Below are 27,184 nucleotides of genomic sequence, written 5' to 3'. Positions count from 1 at the left end.
TACACAGTCGCTGTCTTCCTCGCATCTTCAAGGATTTTATTTTGCTCAACATTGGTATTTTTGCTTTCTGAACTCCAATCCTTTTATTCCAAATAAAATACTATGTTATAACTGTTGGACCTGACTGAACGTTTTCTCGAAATATTTCATATTTAATATTATGCTATCGGAGTAACACGCTTAACGCTTTATCATACGTCCCAGGGGTATTTATTTTCAGTGATTTCATTATAGTAGCTATCAACGTTAAATTATGTTATTAATTTATTTGGACATTATTCAAAATGTCGGATGATCTGTGGCCTTATGATTTTTATCAAACTATCACATTATCATTCCGTACAGTTGTTCTGGATGAGTACAATCAATTTACAATTTAATATCTGAAATTTATTTTTTATTTTTTGTGCGTATATAATAATTAAAAATAGGTATGTTGTAAATATAAGGCGCTCAAGAACCTTTTATTCTTATTTTCTATTTGCTATTGGTTTTCAGTCATTTGCAAACTTGTTCTACAATTATCCTCAACTGTCAATTTTTTAGTACTATCTTCCATACATACATACATACACACATACATACATACTTTTCCAACATAATTCCCAGCACCGTAATATCAACATTCTTAGTGATCGTTTACCGATAAATTTCTCGTCGATAATTATCGTGAACAATGACTTCTCTTTCCTCCTTGAATTTCCTTCCCTAATCATTCTTCTGTTTAAAAATTTTTTTTTTAAATTTCCTCTTAGCTAATACTTATGTATTTTCCTCTTATATAATTTTTGGGTAACCGATGTAATGACCATTTAATCTCCTAAGAATTTATCTCTCGAATACATTTTGTTCTGTTTGTTATCTTATTTTCCGTTTATTATGAATATAGTATATATAGTTTGTTGTCTTACGTAAAATCAGTGAGAGTGATTGCAATACAGAAACACTTGCGGATACGTTATATGTGTTCAAGCAGATCACCGATAGTTGTTTAATACACAGAATACGTATAAAAACAGATTCGCGTGTAAATATTTTTTTCAGGACTGGGGGCTGGGCGATGAAAGGGGAAGATAAAGTAAATAAATACGTCTTATAAATGTATATAAATATTGCTTTCCGAGTGCACGGCATACCTATATAATACACTCGGTCGAGTCTCATTAATATTTATTCCATTTCTCTCATACACGAGTTGCAATAGTCGTAGCCGCGGGCAGGAACGACGACGGACATCATTGGCCGTTCTATCGCGAGTTTTCCACGATAGACAACGTTTATTACGTATTCTGTAATAACCAGCATAAATCAAACCTGGTATTTATTTATATATATTTATTAATTTATCGTACCAATTATGGTGTTGGTATATTACGTTGGATTGGACCGTGTGTGTACACAGCGCACAACTATTAGTTGTGTTCATTTTATTATTATTGTTGTTTGATATGCGTTGCGTGATGCGCGTTTTGCGCGCCATGGCGGTACCTTTGACTGGCGCCGTTCTTTATTGATATAAAACTCGTGTAAACTGGTTACACATCATACTGCTGCGGCCACTGCAACTGTACGGTGTATATTATGTATTTAATATTATGATAAATATTATGTTTTTATTTTTTTATTTTTCTTCGATCCTTACAATATTCGTTATAGATCCAACTATGTGATCAACTGTATATGTATTTGTCTGCGTTGTATCGCGCGAGCCGCTGTACAGGTACAGGTCGTCCATTGATTTTTCTTACGCCTTGTAGAGTTCACCGTAAACACTCGTCTCGCTTCATCTCACTGTTTTACGCATTACGAATGTAAAATAGAAACTAGTAAAACTGTTTGAAACCATAAATTAGCTGTGTTGAACGTATATATTTATAAATATGACACTAGTATATGATCACATTTTGAAATTCTCGTAAAGTATACGTAAACGAGAAGTCCATTAGCTTATTGTTCGACCTCTAAATTAAATACAACGGTAATTAGTTTCGACTGATAAAATCACTTGGATAGTGGTCTTCAAAACCCCAAACTAATTAATAATTTTATTTAAACGTATTAAAAATGTATATTTATCTGTAAATTATACACTAAATTATACACTAATTAAAAACAATTTGATGTTGTTCAATGCACGATTTTTCAGTTAGTATAACAGTTAAGTTTACGTTGTTATGCAATGTGATAATTATTTCGATTAAGTATAGTATTCAATGAAAATATGATTTGATCAATGTTTTAAGATTTATATCACATTGAACTTTCAAAACTAACGGTTATTTATTTTTTTTTTAATAATTTTTGTCTTAAGAACATAATATATTTTAATAAGCTCTTGAATTGCTTATTCATTTCCATTCGACGTATCCTTTTGTTGTTTGGTACCCATTGTTCTATCTCACGATATTATCTCGATTGTACGTCAATGCACAAAACACATAAGAATGCAATCCTTTTCATCATTTTTTGTTTCCCTAGTTTTATTTTATTTTGTACTGAATGAAAAAACAACCAACAGGAAGGCTATTCAGCCGGTTTATAATATGTAAAACGACTTATTGTGTTGCGCCAGTTGTCAACAGACCTGAGTTTACCTTATGTTGTTTATTGTGATATTTTGGTTTACCCAGACGAATAAATCTTTACCCAGATGGAAAATTTAGAAACCTATAAAAATACATATGTCAGAATATTTGTTAATGGATTCCGACAATATACCTATATATTCTCATAACTGATTTTCTTAAATCATTTTTTAACTTCATAATTACTAGATTTTTATTTTATAAAACATATGATATAACAAAAATAATATTATAAATTATTTCTCATTTTCATCTTAACTATTGATATATAAGTACCTACTACTCTTCATTATTATATTTTTTTTTGTTAATTCTTAGTCTTTGAAGATATTTTTTTCAAGTATTATAATATGATATACATAAATAGACATTGTACCAGCTATTTATTATGAAGCTGGTACAATATCTATACATTTTACTGAATATAATTTTCTATTCATTATTTGAGTTTTTAAAAAAATTAATGAGAAGTCTGTGAAGCAAACACGTTAACATTAGTATCTTACTATTTTATGAAGAGATATCGTTTGTTTGTTTGCAGACATTTCAAAAACTACTGTACCGAATTCAAATATCCCCTCACTATTAGAATGTTATATTATCTCCGAGTAATATAGGCTATATTTGTTATTAAAAATAATTAGGTATTCCTACTAAATCTTCAATAGTATAAGCCGATTGAACCTATGATTATTTCTATGAAAAATATAGCAATAACAAAATGAGCATGGGTCAGCTTCTGTTATTATAAGCATTAAGTTATCGCTTGATATATATATATATATATTTAAAGAGTATATACTCTTACAAATTTATCTTATATTCTATTAATTATTCAAATCTCCGAAATATTATCAGAACAGTAAACAGCAAAATATCAAATGTATTCAACTTTTTACCACAATAGTATGTAGTTTTATTTCTCATTTGGAAGATTTCAGAATTCATTAATTGAAAGATCAAATATACTTGCGTTTTGTTTTGAATATTGCATTTATTTGTTACTTCTGTTATTATAACTACCAATATTCTCGTATTATATACAATTTCAGTTGTATCGTTTTATGTCCCAATAATAATTGATATTTCGTGAATTTCTAAAATCATATTAATGTTAGGTTAGGTTAGGTTATTTAGGTTTATATATTATATAATATATACGTATTGATATTATGTAGTCAAAAAAATTATATAGCGTAATGGTATATACTGTTCATCATAACTTTAGAATCATGGCATGCGCGCGTCAAATATCTTGTAACAAACCATAATAAAAATGATTCAGATTTACAACGGTGATAGCATTTATAGCATTTATAGATGAATTTTGTTTTTTCCGTATACATATACTATCTCTTCTGTATACTGTATAGTTTCGAAACGTCTTTGTAATATATTATAATACGTGAACGGTTCGGTCGAATCGGTTTTCACCGTGCGCCCGGCAAGGGACAAAACTAAATAATAATATATTAATTTGTAAACATTAAAATTAATTTAATACGTCGGTGGGGGCCACCGTCGACGCCGACGACGGTTATGCGTTGGTACAACGGTGCGTCTCGTCCTATTCAGTTTTCGCCTGAACGGACCAGAAAAATGAAAAAAAGAGAAGAACCGTGTCGTTCGCCTGATCGATCTCAAATAACATAAATTCGTATCGTGAACACGTTCGTAGTATTATACCTTTCATCATATAGATATATAAGAATTATTATTAATTTCTTTCCCTTCTTTCCGCCGTATGTGTACGTTAACTACGCAGTATCATTGGGTACCCTTTATTAATATACATATATATGTACTCTTACGCATGACCTGAAATCTTTGCATACCCGACTGATCGTGAAAAATGTTAAAATAATAAAATATAAATATAGGAATAACTACCGTTTATACACCACTTGACATTTCATTACGTGTCTCCTCGGCACTCGTGGTGCTGCTGCAGCGAATCGTTTTAAATACTCGGAGCACTTAGCTGTGATGCAGGCGATGGCAGCGACAATTAAATATCGTACCCCAACCCCGCCCCCGTTGTACCACTAATCTGTACAGTCTGTATTAAAAGCCGTCCAAACCTGATTAAAAACATCCATTAGACGCGATGTTTCTCTTTTCGAAAACAACCGTCTCGCCCCGGTAGCCGCGCGCAACCCCCTTCCGAGTGTTTTGACGTGGTGCGCGACTCGGATCCAAATTAGATTACCGGTCCCGCCAGCGGGGCTGTACAATATATATATACATTTTTGTATATATATTCGCAGCCTAACTAGGATTTATGGGAAAATGTTTTCCATTGTATTTCGTCTCCCCGTTCGCCAATTGCACCGTCCTACTGTTTTCCGACCACGTTCAATATCAGTCCTCTTGACGACCGATTAAGCGCGTTCCACGGGGTGCGCGAAAACTCCTCTAGCGTACAAATTTTTCCCTATATTCTCATCGTGTTCACCGTGCAAATATACAGAAGTCGTATTTCGAACTGAACTAATCTTAATACCCGTGATTTGTTGAAACGATCCAAATATTTCAATAAATATATCGTATCGCATGCATCGTAGGCCATTACTATAATGCATGGTTTATTCATCTTCGTTGTATAATTCGTATGCAAATTGTTACCCGTTACGTTTGTGAACTGTGGATATCATATGTTACCATTGCATTCAAAGTGTTCGTTGCATGATATCGCGCGTACTATATCAGTTTACACATCCACTGTATTGGTATTGGTTACTTACTTTTTCGATTTGAATCATAATTCACCGTCGTACAATAATTTCATATTTTTTTTCAGGCTCACGTGACCTCAATGGTGAAACGTGGTTTTATGATACATATTTAGTGGCGTAGCTAAGGAGGCTGTAGCTCCCTCTTATGGGTCGTGTTTATGTGTATCTCAGAGTGTATGTACTATACTAGTACACCACTATTTGATATTTAAGTATTTTAAAACTTTGGTTCTAACTAAATGTTTACGGATGTTTATCTTTAATACACGAGCATATTACTTCTACGGTGATTAATACTGTATTCTGGTTGTTATTATGAACGTTATGGTGACTCTTATTTAACACTATAATTTTATAATCACTATAGTTTTTAAACCATGTTACGTCGTAGCAATTTTACAGCAGCTTACTACTGATAATTTATTATTATAATGAATTATTATTATAAATATTATTGAAACTATTTAAAATAAACACATTTATAAGCTTAGTGAGGGGGTGAAAGCTAAATTATTAAATCCTTTCCCAACTAATCTGCCCAAGAAAAGTGTTAAGCTCTTCCCATTTAAAAATTTTGACTACGCCACCGTACGGGCGATACCCGTTTGTATACATGTAAACTTTTTTGCAACTTGTCAAAACGAGTCGTCATTTTTCAGATAAAAATTTGTATTAGCTGGTTTTCACAATTTTTGGTTGTACGCAAACGAGTTATCAGTTTCCAGGTAAACAATTTGAATGCGCAAACGAGTGTCACCGCACTGTACATATTGTATAAGTATATATATATATATGTTTTGATGCTAATTTTGGATAGACAAATGTTTCATATATTTATTGTAGTATGTAGCACATTTTATATACATATCGAATCGTTACGCTAAACAATGAACTGATTTTAAATTTGTTTATTATATGTATATTACTCGTAAATATTTAGCGTTCAGCACAGGTATATTCCTACTTATTAGACACAACGCATACGCGTTTGTACAATTATATCAGTTGTTGCATGCCAATATTTTTTCCCGAGGAAGGATATCCCATACATACACACACACACAGATATATTTATATATAATTCTAATAGTCTTCTGCTGCCGGCATTGGTTATTTTTTCGCGAACAACAATATACGTGCCGTACATGGAGACCACCCGGTATATTTTATACTATGTATCGTACCCTGTTCTCTGTTATATACGTTCTACAGCGTGCAATGGATTCGAGCGGGGTGCGCGCGCGCGGATACGATGACGGCGGCTGCGAAGAGTTGCTCGGCGGCGCGTGAACGAAATGTTTTCGAGGGGAGATGTATTTTTTACCCGCACTCACACATATATATATATACATGATTAAGACACGGTGTGGTGATTTATAAAAATGTAATCACTTTGTCCAAGAAGACGCTGCTGCTGTTGCAACGCGTTTTCCCTGGGGACCACGTAGTGCCTCGTGTACGGCAAATTGATGTCCGCCTTATTATTACGTTTATATATAGTAAATAAACGGTGCGATTCTGCTACACATCGTCTATATAGTGTATAGCGTAACCTTCTGGAGGTCGTCGCAGTCGTGCAGAACTTACATCCTTTCGATAAATCACGTGCTGCGTGTACCTCCTATACGAATCAAGTGTACACCGGATTCACGTGCACGTTAGGTTAGTGGAATTTTTTTTACTAGAATTCTTCTAAGGATGTGTGTCGTCATCCATAGCGCAATTCAGTTCAACAATTTGAAGAAAAAAAAACTCACGAGTATATTTATTGGTCGTATGTCGCGTGTAATAATAAAAAATTATATTGTTCACGTATGTACCGATGACGTGTGTAACATACCGCGGCCGGGGTTGGTCATGACAATAGAAAAACGGCCTCGGGGTGTAATCCGCATGTGTAGTACATTTTATCCGGTGCAGAACATCTGTGTTGTGTTGTATTTATTTGTATTTTTTTTTATATATATGTAACATGTACGTATATATATATATAATACACATAGTTGTTATAATAGTATACGCAGTTCGGTCTCGAGTGTGTTCCACCAATGAAGCTCTTACATCGTTTGAGGGTACACTAAACTGTATCACGTGTATGTTTTATGCCGAAATAATATTGCATATGTGTTATGATGATCTCCTCACTTAGCTATTATACTATACGTGTTCCCTCCTCTGTCCATACAATGCTTGGTGGTGCGTTCCCCCCGTCAATTCCGAATACACTATTTGGTAGGTATATTATTGCACGAAACGTTTACGTATTATTCGTTTGTATATACTCATAACGTAGGTACGCGTTGAAAAAAACGAAATTTGCTTTGAAATACTTGCTGTTCCGTACCGAACTGCTATTATGTACCAGTTACATATACCTTCATTCAATAATTACTCAATCGTCTGTCCTATACTCGTTAATGGGTTTTCAAGTCTCCAAACCGTTACGGTTCATTAACTATTATTATTTATTTAATTCTTTCTGGCCCAATCGATGTTGACTCTATTATGCTTTAAATTTATATATCTTTTCTATGATTTATTATGTGCGTTTTAAACGAATTTTGCACATTACATAGTGTCATGATTTTTTTATATGGTAAAAAAAAATATATCTACCTATATCCGTTGAATTCATTTCTAACCGTAATTTAGTAATTATTTCATGGAAACCTGAATACAAAAAACTTGTTTTAAGTATCTCGTGGCCGTATTTATTATATCTCAAAACTCGTCGATCTATAATATACATAAAATATGTTATATAGATTAAATTACATCTATATATACGTCATATTTTCTTGAAGTATGCACGTACCCACTGCACATATTATCATACAATGTGTTAGAAGTAACTTTTATTCTAAAATGCACAAAGCAAAATATTTTATATTAACACTGTGTGCTCAATTGATTTAATTTTAGTGTATAACAGTACAGAAACTGGGTTAAGAATGGCATAAGAGTTCTCATTAATGATTTTTTTATTATTAAAAGCAATTACAGGGGTGAATAATGCCGTTAGCTCATAATTTTGTTATGCCTCTACTCCACTTGCACGTTTAAGTGATACCAGACCACTTCCGCGCGAGAGCACTTAACTCAATTACCATCACCCTAAGCGCTTATGGTGACCGTGTGTCTTCTTCCGTTTTTACAACACTCCTGGGGACCGCCGATGCTTTCATCTTTAATGCACTTCTCTTCATTTATCATACCGGAAACAGTGCAACTCTACACGAGGTACGAAACACTATTTGTACTACACCACTTACCTAATCTACAAAAAAATGTACGTTTTTTCCCCACTTCTCTGTAAACATCATTTTTCAAAAATTACATGCGAACAGAATGAGATAAAGACTTTTTACTCCACTACTAAACATAATTTGTATGTTCTCTCTAAAAGGAAAAATTGTAAAATAAAATCACAAGTTTCACTTTTAAAAAAATGTTTATTTTCATAAAAATGATTTATATTTATAAATAATAAACTTCTAAAATTTGTTACATCGATATAATAATGTTAGGTAAAGGCAATTTTCACAAATTTCTTATGTATAGAACATGTAATTGAACAATATAAAGTAAAGCAAAAAATATTATTAAGTAAGAAAGTGATTTTAATATAAAAGTAATTATAATATAATATAATATAATATTATAATTTAATATAATAAAAGTATATTATACTCTTCATTGACTAGAGATAAAACCATTAGTTGTTCGTGTTGTATAAATACGAATACAAATTTAATTAAGTTGAATTTTATTCGTATTTACAATATACATTTATAATTTACAAATTAAATGTATAGTGATAATACATTATGGTTCGTTAGAATATTATTAAGCAATTTATTTGCAATTATAGAACGTCATTAATTTAATGGACTTACAATATTATTTAATACAATAATAATAAACTGTAGAAAAATTAAAAACGAACGCTTAATTTTATTTTAACGAAAAATATTTTAACATTTTCTGGTGTTACAATAAGAAAATCGTAAAAATAACTCTTTAAAAAAAAAAAAATTCAAAATGGCTCGGCTATCTATTTTAAAAATCAAATATGCGCGATAGCTTATCAAAATAGAACAAATATAGTACATGTTCTATATAAAAAAATGGTTTCGTACAAATATAGGTAACACATTATTGGTAAATGATGATGTTGCTATATACTAATTAAATTCAAAACAATAATATCAAACCAGATAATACACATTCACACATTGGCGCATCATTTATTTCCTAACACTATTACATTATTAAGTCATAAAACGTATAAGAAACAATAATAGTTTAATGCATCAGATTGTAATATATTAATATACAAAAATTAAACATCAATAATTACAAAATATATCTCTTGTAATGATTGCATGGACTCATACGCTTAAATGTTCGTTCGATGCAATTAATAACAATATATACTTGCACTAAATAATATATATTATTTATATCATTATTTTCGATTGAACACATTGCAGCAGTAGTAATACTATTATGTTTAATAGTATGCATAATACGTTCAATTTAATTTAATAGTGTATTATAGTAATACGTATTGGTATACGAGACTTGGCGATCGGAGAAGTTATTCCATTATGTATACGATTTAACTTTGATTCGGAGCTAAACAGTGCGTATGAATTATCAGAGAATAAGGTACAGCCGACAGTATAAATACCATCCATGTAAACGTTTTGCACAAAAACTGTAACGGGTGCAAAACCAAGTTTTTCTAGTGTTATAATCTATAGACATGTAATATGCGAAAAAAGTGATATCGTTTTGTCGATGATGAAAGCGTTGTGCTAAACCGCTGTAAATGGAAGAGAATCAATGTTGTACGACTTACGAATGCAGCGATAATCGCCTGCACGCACGTCTGCAAGGTCGGCTTTAAATACGATCGACGCGTTCGACGGCACAGGACGCCAAAATCGGAAGGGCACGTGAGAGGCCTTAACATTATAATTAAATTTGATTAATCGTTGGCGACGCAAACTATCTACTATGGATAGAAAAAAAAATCATTATGTGATTCAATATAGATTTGATTATTATTATAATTATCATTTATTTATTATTCATCAACATGCAAGGATTGGTCGCGCTTTTAGGTACAATTACAGTTCCATACAATATTCTTACATTATTACAAGTATTATTATGTTTGTTCTCTGAATGAATTATAAATATGTGGCAAATATGCAAGTTTGAACAATTATTTTGAGCATTTATGATTATGCATGCTAAATATTAAGTTATAATTTGTTTAATGAAGCCACTCCAGCTCCCAAAATTCTGACTGTTTAAGTTAAATGTTTGTCGTTTAAGATGAAGGATTGCTAAAATAATTCTTACACTGAGCGCTGAAAGACCTAAAGCCGGCCCTGCACGTCTGCTCTACCAGCGTATGAACGGCAAATCGAATCTAACGTTATGTACGAAATAATAGCGAACTAACAGAACAATTAATTTTCGAGAAACACGTGGATGTTACAAAAACTATACGCCGCGACGATTGCTCATATAAAATGGGATATCATTGGAGGCCCGATATCGACGATGTTATATGATATATATGATATATATGCACTTGTAAAACGTGAGATGATCGTCATTATAATAATAATAGTAATAGTATAACGAAACGTGTGCAATATTGTGAATGTCCACAAAAAAAAAAAAAAAACAAAAATAAATAACCGGCTTGTATACACGGCGTGTGATATACCGTGGGCGTGGATTGGATCAGAGCGTGTCGAAAGCCCTGGAATTGGTGAGCAGCTCGCGCGTCAGCCTCCACGTCTGCTTGGCCGCGTTTTCCAGGCTGCTGGGCGCTTTGCCCTTGAACAGGTCGACGTGCGGCAGGAAGTAGTGTGGGCACCGGCGACACTGCAGGCACGAGATGAGCTGCAGCAGGATGCCGTTGATGCGGTCGCTCAGGCACGGTTCGTCCCATTCCACGTCTAGCGGGTGCTTCTCGCACTCGTACAGCAGCAGCGTCTTTACGTGGAAGTTGGTGATCGGGTTGCCAGGCAGGTCCAGGTGTCGGTCCCTGAGCGTTTTGAGCACGCTCAGGCACCGTTTGCGGCATCCGCCGTACATGAGCCGGTTCTCCACGTCCGTGAACGACATGACCCACGCGTCGCCCTCGAGGGCGGACTGCTTGCCGTGCAGCGTCACACACTCCTTGGACAGCAGGTCGAAGCCCTCGGTCTTGACCTCGGCCACCAGGCTGGGGTGCGGCCATGGGATCTGCGTGATCGGCCAGTGCGCAGACGACCGGGGCCAGATGCCAGCACACTTGAATGACGGTGTGATCTGCACCACGTACCGCTCACGGATGCGCAGCTTCACCTCGCTAGTGTCCGCGATCATCTTGACCGAGTCGCGGTACACGCACTTGTCGCACGCCTGCGCCACCAGCGTCTGGAACCGCGAGCGGATCTTGCGCGCCGACAGGTACCCGGACGCCGTGATGAATTCCACCCACAAGCTCATGCTGCGCTTGCGGCCGTCGCTTAGCTTCAGCACCGCGCATCCGGGTAGCGAGCCGTCGTCCACGAAGTTCAGTACGCCCATCTGATTCAGGTAGAGCACGATCTCAAACTCGGTGGGCGACACCACGTCGAGGCCCTCGTACCGACCGTTGCACTCGACCAGCGACGAGATGAACCGCGGTTCCTGGGCTTCCACCTCGCGTAGCACATCCTGCACCACCTTGCACACTTCCCGGATTGTCTTGGCCGTGGCCGCTTTCCGGCACATCACCCTCTCCGCCCAAAACTTGGACAGCTGGTACGACATTTTTGTCTGCGCGGGCAACATATCCTGCGGCACGAGCATGCTCTCGCTGTATCTCATGTCGTCTGGTCACCAGCTCAACTCGGCTACTTCCGCTGCGGTGCCGCCAACCACGGCTCGCATGACCACCGTGCGATCACGTCGTTCGAACGATGCGTATCACTGTCCCGCGGACTGTGCGTGCGCCCACCCACACCGTGATCGGCGTAACGGTGCTCGCACGTGTGTATCACAATCGGTACCGTGTTAAATTTCGACTCTAGGGCCGTCGTGCACGTGCGAATATTTAAATGTGGACGGTACAAGACGGACAAGTATTTGCGGTGCACACCACGAGGCTACGGAACGCGGCGCAAACGTGATCAGAACGGACGGGGACCTTCAAGCAACCGTGCAGTGTTAAGGATACGGCTAGCGACACGTTTAACGTAGTACTACTGTTCGCGACTGCGGTCCCGTCGACCGCGGACGGATGGTGGTCCGCGCCGGGCGGTCCTCTGCTGTCGGGCGGCGGGGCGTGCCCCACGAAGGCGTTGCTCCGTCCCCGCCCATTTCGCGCGCCGTCTATCGATCCGGGGCGGACCCCACCCGCGCGTGGTTGCTTCGTCCTCGACTCTGATACTTCTTGGCCGCGCCGCCGTCGCCGCCACCAGATATTCCGTACGACGTGCAGCCGCTTTTTTTCTCCCATCACCCCCTCACTCACGCTATCTTTACTTTTTGCTTCTCGTTCCTATTGAACTATACAGATTGTCTGCTATGCGTGCGTTTGTAAATTTTTTTTTTCGATTTTATTTTATTTTTCCTCCTTTTTCTCCCGTTTTATATTTATGCCACTCTCCCACAATATACCACGTATACATATACATATACATATTTATATACTTCTAGTGCATATATACGTATGGATATTTACACGCGCGCGCACACACACATTCCTGATAATGTAGCTTTATGTACTGCAGAGTGTATGCCAGTGTACATTATATGTACATTGCATTATGTGCTCGTGCAGAATATTCGATGTACGTTTTTTCCCCTCGAAATAACGCGTTTCCATAATTTATTGCACGACCCGAAGATACTGTAATGCTGTGTGTTCAGTTTTTACCCTCACCACCCACTTCTTTTTCCGTGAGATGGTAACTTTTAATTTACACACGTACGCCACCGATGATCCAGTTTATTTATACATAAATTTCCACAAAAGTCTAAACGATCACGAGAATAGTTTTTTTTTTTTTTTTTAGTGTTTTTACACGTTCACACACACGCGGCCACTGCACATGTGCATAGGTTTAGACTTACAGTTATCGGTTCTGTATGTACCATTGGAGATCGTATCGTGTACGAACATAATATTTCTGCTCCTTTCATCGATAACAACGATTAACAACGCGTTTATTAAGCTGATTTTATGAACGCGTTACATAAGCAATTAATGTTTTACAGCAAATTGTACATAAATTAAACGTGTATATATATCTTATTATTGATTCGAATCGATTGTGTATGCGCGTACATGCATTATATTGTCTCTGTGTATACACGCCGTTATAAATTTTATCGTTTAGGTATACCATTGTACCTATGCTCCTGGATACATCTTACTGTAAACACAATAAACACGATAAACTTTAATTTATACAGCTATCGTTTATTAATATAAATGATATTGATTATTGCATGATTTAATATACAAATTCGAGTTTGTGTTGGAATCGATAATAATAATGCAGTTATCACATCGCATAGTCGTTTATAGATCGTAATTTTATCATAAATATGTATCTAAATAGTTATCACATAAAATCAGATTTAATGTGTAGTTGTAAATTAATTTCAGTCATTGTTAGGAAACCATATTATATACGCGTAAGGATATTCAGTCGCATATAAATGTTATCTTAATTTGTAACACTGATATTCTGAAACGTACCTGTTTTATGGTTATGACATTTTATAATATTATACCAATCTGTTAATTCCTCTTGATGTGTCACAAAAAAAAAGGTGTGCGTGTAGTGATTATCCAACCGCAATATAATTTTAATGTCGTGTAAATAGCTATTACAAATGATAATAATTAGTTGTGCTCAATAAAACCTGATTCCTTATTTTTAATAGGCTTATAAAAAATAGTTTATGTGTGTAGTCATAGTCAGTATCCTTACTTGTTAATATATTGTATAAGGCTTTAACTACATAAGAATCTATTAACCGTAATAATTTATTTACTCTTTACTTTTTACCGAATTTATTATAAATCTCTCTCACTATATATATATATATATATTATATACGAGTATATTTAGTTACATTCTATTTCACATATAATGATTGTCATATTTTTTTTCCTACGTATATATTCTATATAGGTATAGGCTATACTATTTGAAATATTTACGTATTCAAATAAATTTACTTTAACGTATCAAATTCCAATAAGTTTTAATAAGTTATGAAGTTATATGTTTCAGTATCAAATTATATAAATATTTAATATTATATTTCGTATACGACATAACAACATGCACGTATTTTACTATATAATAAGCGATTTTTACTCACTATTCTTGTATCAATCTATAAGTATTATAATCTTTACGTTATATATGGATGATAGAAGAGTATTTTTTTAACTTTTTTGTTCATTTTTTATATAAATATGATTTTTTAAGGTTTAACAGAGTAAATTATGAATTTATCCAAAAAAAGTCATTTGTATACATAATTCATGTATTTACAAAAAAATTCGCTTAAAAATATATCCTTCGTTGGTGTCTACCATATAGACATTTCCTAAAAAAGTCAATATAAAAATCACCATTTTTAAGGTGCTTGTAGTTCCTCCCCTATCTTATCGGATAAGATGTTATTTTGTTAAGCAAAAAATGATAATTTTTATCGTAAGTATGATAATTATTTGATAGTAAAAATAATAGAAATAGTACTCGTTTAGTTTGAGTAGAAATACAGTCGTTAAAAGTTCAACTAAATAACAAGTGTAATATAATAATCTGTGTTTGAAGTTTGATGTTATACAGTTTTTAGGTAATTGAATCTAAAATTGTTTCTTATTTTACAAGTGAAATAAAATTTAAAATACTATTGATTTCGTGAAAGTTATAGTATATTTATAAAAAGTACTTGTGCAGAAAAAAAGACCAAAAACAAAGAAATCCATCTTACGGCTTTGTCACATATAAATTATACTTTACACCGATTAATTGAGGTTAGTTGTGATTGGTATAGTAGCAAGATTTCTTAAAAGATTTATTTATCTTTAAAGGGCTCTTTTGTACTGGTCCCTTGAAAAGCGCATCTTAAAGTTTGTTTTACTTTTAATTGTCTTATAGTACATCAACCGTATTTCAGCCTTATAATATGATATTGCCGAGAGTTTTTTGTCATATTAATGTATGAGTTACCTAAATTTGGTTATGTCTCAGAATGATATGGAAAATTACCATGATAATAATTATTTAGGTACATCTCGTACTATACACCAATAAAATTAATAGTATATTTAAATCATATGACACACGTTTATCATCTTATTATATCGTTTCCAAAAACCAAACCACAATATATTTCGTAATAATTTTATTTTATCAGTTTCCATTCAACATAGATATTATAATATTTGAATAATGTGTTATTTACTTATTTAATATTTACAAACAAAATTATTATCTTAAATCGTATAAAAAAGCCATAAATACAGAGAAATCAATCGGCTCTGTGATTTATTATATTTTAGTTTACAACTCAAAAGGTCGGTCATATAAACAATAATAGTAATAATAAATTGGTACTTGCATGTAGCATATACTCGAATAACTAAATTTACAAAAAAACTACTATTATAGCTAAATATTGCACTCGGAAAAAAAACTAATAACGAACATATATAACATAATATTATACTAAGGTAATAATAGGTATAAATGACTTAAAATTACATTACAAACATTTCAGAACGTATCGAAGGTATAACATTACAAGAGGATATTATATAGTTATGGTTGATTATACAAAGGAAACACACAACACATGAAGACATAAACGTTCTACGTTTTCTCTCCTCCTCGAAATAGTAATAATCAGTGCCGAATCTAGGATATTTGACTTCCGACTCTAATAAAAATGCATCGTCCTTAACTAGATGGATATACGGGGTTTGTTCATGACCTTTTTTTATTTTTTATATATTTAAGAGCATCCTTATACAAACAGCGCCTATGGCAACCATACTCATTTGTCTCCCTCCCTAGATCCGGCAATGGTTATACTAACTTATTTATACTTAAAAATCGTGCCGATAATATTCTTGCAATATTTATATTATACGCCAGATGTATAGTATTTATGCAAACGCGCATTGACTAGCTAATATGATAATATATAGATTAAACGTATAAATAAAAATGGGAAAAAATTTACAAATTTAATAATAAAAATAATATTTCGTGACGTGTTGTCAATGCACCACGACCGACGTTTAAACATTTGTAATACCCGCGTGCGCCTATAGCTTGTCGAAAGCTCGGGAGTTGGTGAGTATCTCGCGGCTGAGTCGCCACACATGCTTGGACGCGCTCTCGAGGGACGCGGGCGTCTTGCCCTTGAACAGGTCCAGGTGCGGGATGAAGTAGTGCGGGCACCGACGGCACTGGAGGCACGAGATGAGCTGCAGCAGGATGCCGTTGATGCGGTCCGCGATTCCGGTCTCCTCCCACTCGGCGTCCCTGGGATGTTTCTCGCACTCATACAGCAACAGGGTCTTAATGTGGTAGTTGGTGATTGGGTTGCCGGGCAGATCCAGATGCCGGTCCCGGAGCGTCTTGAGCACGCTCAGACACCGCTTGCGGCAGCCACCGTACAGCAGCTGATTCTCCACGTCCGTGAACGACATGACCCACGCGTCACCCTCCATCGAGTTCTGCTTGCCATGCATGATGACGCTATCCTTGGAGAGCAGGTCAAAACCCTCGGTCTTAACCTGGACGATCAGGTTGGGGTGCGGCCACGTGAGCTGCGCCACCGGCCAGTGGGCGGCGGATCGGGGCCACACGCCCGCGCACTTGAACGACGGCGTGATCTGCACCACGTACCGGTCCCGGATGCGCAGCTTCACCTCGCCTGTGTCCGATATCATCTTGACCGAGTCGCGGTACACGCACTTGTCACATGCCTGCGCCACCAGCGTCTGGAACCGCGAGCGAATCTTCCGCGCCGACAGGTACCCGGACGCCGTGATGAACTCCACCCACAAGCTCATGCTGCGCTTCCGGCCGTCGCTCAGCTTCAGTACCGCGCAGCCGGGTAAAGAGCCGTCGTCTACGAAGTTGAACACCCCCATTTGGTTTAGGTAGAGCACGATCTCGAACTCGGTGGGCGAAACCACCTCCAGGCCCTCGTACCGGCCGTTGCACTCGGCCAGCGACGAGATGAACCGCGGCTCCTGGGCCTCCACCTCGTGCAGCACCGTCTGCACCACCTTGCACACCTCGCGCACCGCCTTGGCGGTGGCCGACTTTCTTGTCTCCACTCTTTCCACGCAGTACTTGTTCAGCTGGTACAGCATTTTCGATTGCGTGGCCAACATGTCCGACGGCAACAGCATGTCTTCCTTTGTACTGCTCCTGAAATCCTTACCACTCGCGTATCGCACTACGTCACTACTCGCGCGGTCGACACCGACTGCGTGAAATCGAAAATTTTGCAACTTTCACCTGATCTAAACCACATGCACCGTCCTCCGGTCCACCGACTCGTACCGGCCGCGGTATCCTGCACGAGCTGCTGCAGCGGCGGTCTGATGCGAGCGGCGGCGTGTCACTGATCGCATGGCTCCCGTGGCCGGGTCTCGTGCACGCTCGTAAGTAAGGCGGCGACCGGCAGCGGCGATCGAACTACCGTCGTCGTCGTCGGTGCCCGGGTGACCGAATCCCGTCCCACCGGGCAGCCGTCGTCGCGCTTGCCGCGGCCACGCCTACCCGGCCAATGCCGATCTGTCGGCGGCGGCGACAGCGCGCTTGCCCGCCCGTTGCGCTCAGATCGATATCGGAGCCGCGCGGGGAATACATTACGGCGACGGCCCTGCGAGAAGTACACATCGCGTATAATATATCATACGACTATAAGACTCGTATATTATAGTGTCACCTATACTGTTGTATATATACACTGTTATTTATAATATTATATGTTTACATCTGCGTCTGTTTTTCGATGCCCAAATGTATAAAAAAAAGTGACAAAAAACCGTTTATATGTGTTTTTACCCTCACGTCCCACGCACTCGATAATGCCCCTACGTACATAACAGGTGCAAAAATCTTTGACTTGTGCGTGTGACACTATGTGAACACGAACTGATGGTGTTTGGTCCCATACCTATGTTACTAATGGTAGAATTTGATGTAAGGTTAAAATAAAAAAATTAAAAAAATTAATGAAGCCCAGGGAAAATAAAACGTATTTTATGACATTATTATTTATTATTGTACTGTTACCAAATTGTTTTTAAATAATTACAAACATTAATCACTGATCTTTTTATCAATTCGATAAATTTAATAAAATATTAATCATTACAAACAAATAATTTTATCCAACTCGGTTAATGAAGTATAAGATATTTTCAATGGTATAGTATTTTACTAATTTCCCACTGCTATCATGCTATATTCATATTACTTTTGTATCACTACCTTGTACTGTTGCGTGACATCGTTCAATCAAGTATATATTAGTTTTGAATATTTATATGTATTAAACCGAAGAATGCAATTACTTTATCGATCCGTTTGTTGTTGGACGGAAGTTGCATTTTTCTTTATAGTAAAATAATTAAATTAAAGATTTAATTGTAGATTTCGAAATCCTGTTGATCCTCGGCGACTGTTTAATTCGCTAATTTTTCAGCCCTCCGTAGCGCAATATACAAGTCGAAATTCCCTCGAAGGTTCTCGCAGACTCGTTAAGTATTCAGAAGGTTAAATATTGCTGATTTCGCTGCTATTGTTTTACTCTGCTATGTTGCACTATAATCATTATCTTTTTTTTTTGGAGGGTGCTCTCATTTTATAAATCCTTCTGAATTTCATCTAAGTCTCTAATGCATGTATCGTAGTGTAAGACATATTATGTGTATTGAATCTTAAACTATAACAAATATGGTATTTCGTAACAATGTAGTATATGTTTAAATAGGTGATACTCGTTTTACAATGCCTTAGTCTCATTATTCATCCAATCGGACTTTGTACATGTTTAATGATGGCAATTACCGTATAAAAAATCTCTGCAAAGTGTATACACTCACCTATCTTATATATATATTTGTTAGATATTCACAAATGTACACATACACACACCCACACACACACACACGCGCGCACGCACACATACATACAAATATATAGGTTTAGATCCGTTGCGGTAATTGTTTGATGAATTGTCCGATGCAAATTTATATGCATGAATAGGTACTGACTATTAACTGTATGTAAATCCTCACTATAAGCTTTTTTTCGCGTATATTTGTCTCGTGAAACTCTTCTAATTGACTAGAATTTGTATCCCGCATTAAATCTATGTACCTATATACCAACGGAAATCTTTTAACACACCTTGTATGGCATGCTGTATTACATTCGCATTGTATTCAGCTTGTTATTCGTGTTATAATGCATACGATACATTATTTATTTTATTTTATTTCATCTTAGAATATATACGGAACGTACTCTTTTAATACACTTTCAATTATGAAAAACAGGTATATCATATGAATTATATCGAACAAAAAAAAAGAAAAAAGAAAAAAAAACTATAAAATATAATAATATATTATTAGATGTTATTTAAGAAATTATTATATCATGTTGAAGTTACCAATGGATAAAAATAACCTAACTAAACTAATGTTCGTTATACTGTTATACTCGTATAGTAGTATTATTCTGTTTATTGTGTATGGTCGTTTATTTTTCTTTTGCGTTACTTATTTCGTGCTCAAACATTTTTTAAAGTAAATATATATAATTATAGTTGATTTTGAAATTCTTCAATGTCAAATGGATATCGTGAAAAATGTCAACTATTTTATGTGTATCTGTATAATATCGCTATACCTACCAATGTGTATTTTAGTTGATACATTGCACAATTGTTTGATTTTTTTATTAGTTATATATATAGTTTTATTGTTACTATGCCAAGCGTCAATATGCTCAACAATTACAATCGAAGTATAAATATTTATTGTGATAAAACTCGGTAAGTCCCTCGACTGAATAATTAAAATTTTATTTACAACATTAGAAAATCGCAATTATCTTAATTATTCTAAAGTAAATAAAAAAAATAGATTAAATTAAATTTTAATTTGTTTTCTTAATATTAAAATTAAACAATGTTTAGTAGTAAACAGTAGTTTTTCAAATGGTTTGGTGCGTGAAACCAAAGAGGCTCGTAATATCATATTGTGAAATGACGAAATATAATATGTTACCTACGGCGTTATTCTTGCACCATACAATAATAATATTTTTATTGGTGGTTTCAAATAAAAAATTGCAATTAAATACACAGATTTAAATATATCAATTAATGTATTACTCATTTTGATATTATAATTCAACATACGATTTCCACATCAATCAATTATTTCATATTATCAATAACCGATATCAATAATTATTATTTTATATGTCACTAATCTCTATAATCATACACTGCAACGGCATAAAATAACTTATTAAACACAATGAGTGCAGTTTAGAATTTTTACCACATGTGTTTGGAATCTATGGCAACAATTCGACAATGCCCCTTGTTCCGTGCATATAACAGTTTATACAAACGATTTCAGCATATTTTTTTAGTAAACGAGATGATATTAATATAATACCCCTATACCCGGGGTCGACAACCTGCGGATCTATAAGATTTGCATAAAAATCAAGATTTTTTTTCTTTGTACATATAAGTCGTATTTACTGTTGAAAAATATTTTTTCAAAACCAGTGTGGCTCATAAATTATCATGGTTCAATAACTTTTTAAAAATTATAATTCTTTCATACGAAAAGGTTCTCAACTCCAGACCTATACCGAAAACAAATATTTAGCAAATAATTTTAGATGGTTCATACCCCGCAACTCTTTTTTTTTAAATTGTTCACATTTTAAAATTATAACCCTATTTATAGTGTTGAGAATTATCTAGATAAATTTATCTAGATGAGTTATCTAGATAAGCTTAGTTCAAGTTATCTAATGTTTAATTTAGATAAAAAAAGTCGTATCTAGATAAATTAATTCTAAATCGCAAAAAATTAACTGTTTCAGTCCTGAAATAAATGAACTTTTTATTGAATATTTGTGTTCTTTCTTCTGTCCTTTAATTTAATTTTTTTTATAATATATCTGAATTGTATTTTTGATTATTTTTGGCGAGAATACTAAATATAACAACACTAAATACACTACATTACTTTATTTAGTAAGCTGCAAATAATATGAAATGGAAATACTATTAATTCATCATTTCTTTAGGTTATTTAAAAAAATTGATATTTAACAATTTTTTATCTAGATAAAAACGTTATTATCTTTATCTAGATAATATTATTATTATCTGGACTCAACACTGCCTATTTATCATGTGTATACTTCTTGATTTGATATAATATATCATATGCAATAATTGTATGAATTATTCATTCCAAACACTCTGTTCATTTATTTATTCAAGTTAACTGTGGTATTTATTTGTAGATAATTATATGAAGGTTCATTTCATTAAAAAAAAAACTTATCTGGAAAATTAAAAAATATCTAATGCATTTTCATTTTTTTAATAAAAAAAATGTTCTTACATTTTGTTATATTTATTTTTACATTACTGATTTAAATGACTAATTTATAAATTTATTCAAAATAAATTACAAACATATTAAACATATGTATATTGTACATAAATTAATAGAATACCTGTACTTAGTATGTTCATAATGTATACATCTTAATGTTTTGCCACGTACATAATATAATTGAATGATATTTAAATATATTATGGTATTATCTATAATTTTGTATTTTTTTCCTTGCGTAAAAAATATGTAAACAAATAAAATAATGTGATCGTTTTAACACAAATTAATCTTCAGCTTTCTACATTTACAACGCAATTCTAAGACTCTCTTACTTCCCCTTACTATGGAAATTCTCTCACATCGTTATGTTCTCCAAACCCAATAAACCACCTGACTCTCCTGGCTCTTATAGGCCTATAAGCCTCCTACCGTTCCTTTCAAAAATTTGTGAAAGACTCATACTTCAGCGCATTTCCCCATATATTATCACCAATAACATCCTTCCTCCATCTCAATTTGGCTTCCGTACCAACCATAGTACAATCCACCAAATACATCGACTAGTTGATGCTATTTCAACAACTCTCGAACGCAAACAATACTGTACCTGTGCATTCCTAGACATATCCCAGGCATTCGATCGCGTCTGGCACAATGGCCTTTTATTCAAGCTTCGTAATTTTCTCCCCTCGTCACTTTTTCTTCTTATTAAATCGTATTTAACTGATAGATATTTCCAAATTCGCCTCGGGTCTTGCACTTCCGATTTGGCCCCAATCAATGCAGGAGTACCCCAAGAAGCCATTTTATCGCCTCTTCTTTTCAATATATACTCCTCCGATCAACCCATTTCGCAAGACACCCTAGTCGCCGATTATGCCGATGATAAAGCTATAATGTCGATCCATGAAAATCCAGTTAAAGCTTCAGCCAATTTGCAATCCCATCTTTCTCAATGGTATACCAAATGGAGAATCAAACTCAACCACAGTAAATCAGTCCACACTACCTTCTCTCTTAAACATGGTTCTTGCCCGCCTGTCACAGTTGACAATATACCAATTCCTATATCCAACTCAGTAAAATATCTTGGCATCATACTAGATAAAAGACTAACTTGGAACCAACATATCAAATCAAAAAGATTAATTTTAAACTATCGCTCCCGTTCACTTAAAAATTTAATTACAAATAATAAATGTTCAAGTTTAAAAACTAAATTATTAATATACAAATCACTGTTAAAGCCAATTTGGTCATACGGACTACAGTTTTGGGGTACAGCCAAAAAAACGAACCTATACAAAATTCAAGCCTCTCAAAATATAACACTAAGAAAAATCACAAACGCCCAACCCTACATATCTAATCTTACCCTTCATAACGATCTTCGTATGAAATCTATAGAAGAAGAATCTATAATCTTTTACAAACGATTCTTCTCACGCCTAAACAATCACGAAAATCCACTGATTCAAAGCCTAAATTCCTTAACGCTCCCAGAAAATCCTCGTAGGAGGCTAAAAAGAAGATGGTGCAGAGACCTCTTACATTAAAAAAAAAAAAAAAAATGTGCACCTTACCTATCGCTTAATAAATTTCCTGCCTTCTTACTCCCACCTTCCAATCTTTTCAATTTTATAGGGTTACCATAGAGTGATTTCTAAATCAAGTCTATTCATGCAGGCGCGGATCCAGAAAATTTTGACAGGGGGTGCTCAAAAAAAAAAAGATTGTTACACCTTTCTATTTATTTAAATTAATATTTTCTATTTGATTTATTGGTGCTAACTTTTTTTTCATACATCAGTATTTATTAAATATAAACTTAAAAATAACAATAATTTCTTACATATATTGTAACTGTAATTTTCTTGGGTGTTTTTCATTGAATTCTTCAATAACTTCCTCTGGAGTAATTTTAATATCCCTATGAATATTAAGAAGCATAAGTCCATTTAATCTATCCTCTCCTATTGTTGATCTTAAATATGTTTTTGTTTGTCGAAGTGAGGAAAATATTCTTTCTGCGGTGCAAGTGGTAACTGGTATAACGCAAATAATTTTTAGCAATTCCTTTATATTAGGATAAAATTCAGATGCATGAGTCAAAGCTTCTATAGCAGTTTTAGGTTTATCTAATTGGGATTTCCAAAATTGTTTCCACAAAGTAACTTCACCTCTAACCTCTTCTATCGAGCCAATTAGATCATCGATATAAAATTTGGCCGATTTAATAATTTTTTCGATATCTGTATCTTCAAGTAGGAAAAATGGTATTAAATATTGTAAATACATAATCGTTTCGTGTCCGTGACCTAAAAATCATTTTTGATATCTGATATTAAATTATTTAAATTCCGATAACGGAATAACCGATATTATTTATTATTATTATTATTATTTTGAAAAATAAGAAATAACATAATTTATAATATAAATTTATTTTGTTGGTGGCCAAGGCAACAGGGGGTGCCCGAGCACCCATAGCCCCCCCCCTGAATCCGCGCCTGTATTCATGTATAACTTCTCTTTTCACATATACTTATCGTGCTTATTTGTATAGATTGTATATTATCTCTTAAAAAATATAAAAAAAAAAAAGCTTTCTAGGAAAACATGAAATTCTAATTACTAGTTTAAGATGCCATTAAATACAGTTGATAATATCATTTTTTTTTTTTTGCATAAATACATTTACACAAAATTAAATACAAATAAAAATGCACGAAGACTTTAATACAAAATAAGATTTATTCCATAAAAAGGACACTGTAGGTAATTGATTCGTTTATAAATCGTTTGAAAAACATATTTTCATTTGGATCTTTCGTAAATATAAATCATCATCGTAAACAATAATATGGTAAACAATATATTGTATTAAAAATAATTCTTTATGCTATATCGTAATAAGTTATAAACGTATTATTTAACTAAATATATTTTCCCGTACACAGATACTTAACCCATTTCTGTTGAGAAATCAGTTTACATTACCCGCGATGAGGTCTGTATATTATGTATAGTCATGTACACTTCTTTTTTACCAAAAATACCCCTATGATTTTCGAGTTTGATTCAGAAAGGTTGAAATTTCAATACTTTTTTTTTGTTTTGCGATGACAACAAATATAACACAATATCAGACATAAACCATTTTTCGAGGAAATTTGGAAAATAATAGTTTCCTCACCTCAACAGTTGTATCTTAATGTAGCATTTTATAGATTTGAAAGACCATTTGGTTTTTTCGGCGACTTGATTTTCGTCAATTTTTGAATACTAGAGAGCTATTACCTCTTGCATCATATACCTTCCTACTTTAAGTCCGTCCCATCGGTCGAATGGCTGGCGCGTACATAGTTATATATACACTTTCACTTAATCCCTTGCACCCAGAAAAACTCCTTTATCCTATATATATATGTATGTATATATGTATATGTATATATAAGCTTATGCGTAGTCCTCACGGGGGATGAACGTCACTCTGGATTACCGCAGCAATTTGTCGTCGGTGAACCTCTCTAGGGGACTCGCGTGCGCGCGCGCTCAAAATTAAATACAAAGGAAACATTGCTTTTATATCTAGGGAAAAAAATAGAAGGGAGAAAATTACAACCAAAATAAAACAAACCAGCAAAGGGCATAAGACATAATGTACTGTGGTGAACGATGGGGAAGAAATGCGTTGTGTAAAGTATATATATATATATGTAAAGTATAGTATATATGTACATTAAATAGGAAAAACATGATTTTGAAATCAAAGATGAAAACAATATTCTAAGCGTAGACAATTTTTTTAAATTTTTTTTTAGATACTTAAACGCAAATAAGTGTAAGCCATAATGTTTATATTATTTGTATGTAAATAATAATAAAATTAAGTTTTTTTTTTATTCTTTCAAAATGTCCAGAAATATTAAATAGTTTGTTGTGGTTCCGGTGCTCGAGATAATATTAAGCAAGAAAAGTTTTTACACATTATGGTTCTCAGGTATGGAATAGATCGTAAAAGAATATCTATAGGCCCCTAAAGATATTATTTCTTTTATAGTCAATGTAAAAACAACCAATTTAAACCCTAGTTATCTTATCGGATAAAACGATCATTTTTGTTCTAGGGGTGGAGAATAATAATATAAACTATAACTATTATACTTATTGTGTGATAATAAAACAGAATTTTCACTCGTTTCGTTTGCGTACTTCATTGAAAATTCAACTGATAAGTGAACGTAGTATTGCAGTTGGTTAATGTTTAGTGTGATTCCGTGAATCGTTGATTAATGAACAATCGATTTGTGTTGTGGTAATATAATAGGGGTGGCGAACCTTTTTAGGTTCAAGTGCCAAATTTTTCCTTTTCTGGTTTTGAAAATCGTTTATGTGCCCAAAGAAAATTATATTTTCTTAGACTATAAACTAAATTACAGATTTATTACATCATTTTTATTAAATTTTAGTCATTCTTTGTGAAATACAAGTAGGAATTGTTTTGTTGGTCAAAACCTTTCTTTTCATCGATTTAATTAAATTTTTTATGGCGAATAAGCTTTCACGAATATAGGTTGACGGAAAATATGAAAGCATAAGGAATATTGTCATTTTTAAAACATATAAAATTTGTTTATTTGAATTTCTTACAACCAACATTTTATAAATAATAATTTTTTTTTTTTGTAAGTACAACTTTTCAATTTTGTAAAATTTACATTTTTTGCGCGTGCTATTAAAATTTGGTTAATGATCCATTTTTGACACGTGTGCCATAGGTTCGCCACCCCTATAATATAGTTATGTTGCCAATGCTGTGAGGAATAAATAAACAGTTGGAATAAATCTTTTAGCGCTATTGAATTCGGAAATTAGCTGAACATTTGAAAAAATACGATGAAGATTATGTGAAAAATTGAAAATCAAATTATTTTACCACTCTTACATTCAAGTGGATCGTGATTAAATAATGTAATGGTGGTTTTTCTTTTAAACTTTGACGGGTTTTTTTTTTTTAATTTCTGCTTAAGGACTGCTCTTTTTGAGCTATGTTACTGTAACCTAGTTTCACTACGTTTGTCTTAAATTATACTCCTAGATTTGTTTAGTATTGTTGTATCGTTATATATTTACAAATAAGTTGTATAACACAT

General features: G+C 34.1%; 3 protein-coding genes across 7 annotated transcripts in view; 1 reads left to right on the top strand and 2 right to left on the bottom strand.

The window, feature by feature from the left end:
• LOC112685831 (neurobeachin) overlaps positions 1-27,184 on the top strand; it is a 214,300-nt gene that overhangs the window by 161,811 nt on the left and 25,305 nt on the right. The window lies entirely within an intron of this gene.
• Positions 10,378-12,604, bottom strand: LOC112685833 (protein mab-21-like). The gene has a single exon (XM_025557857.1). The coding sequence runs from the start codon at positions 12,197-12,199 to the stop codon at positions 11,084-11,086; it is 1,116 nt and encodes a 371-aa protein (XP_025413642.1). The 5' UTR covers positions 12,200-12,604; the 3' UTR covers positions 10,378-11,083.
• Positions 15,841-18,105, bottom strand: LOC112685834 (protein mab-21-like). The gene has a single exon (XM_025557858.1). It carries the CDS (start codon positions 17,766-17,768, stop codon positions 16,671-16,673), a length of 1,098 nt encoding a protein of 365 aa, XP_025413643.1. The 5' UTR covers positions 17,769-18,105; the 3' UTR covers positions 15,841-16,670.

The sequence above is a fragment of the Sipha flava genome, unplaced genomic scaffold, assembly GCF_003268045.1.
Source record: "Sipha flava isolate LNK unplaced genomic scaffold, YSA_version1 293_pilon_pilon, whole genome shotgun sequence".
Lineage (NCBI taxonomy): Eukaryota > Metazoa > Arthropoda > Insecta > Hemiptera > Aphididae > Sipha > Sipha flava.
Note: the sequence above shows the minus strand (reverse complement) of the source record. Positions and strands in the feature narration are given on the sequence as shown.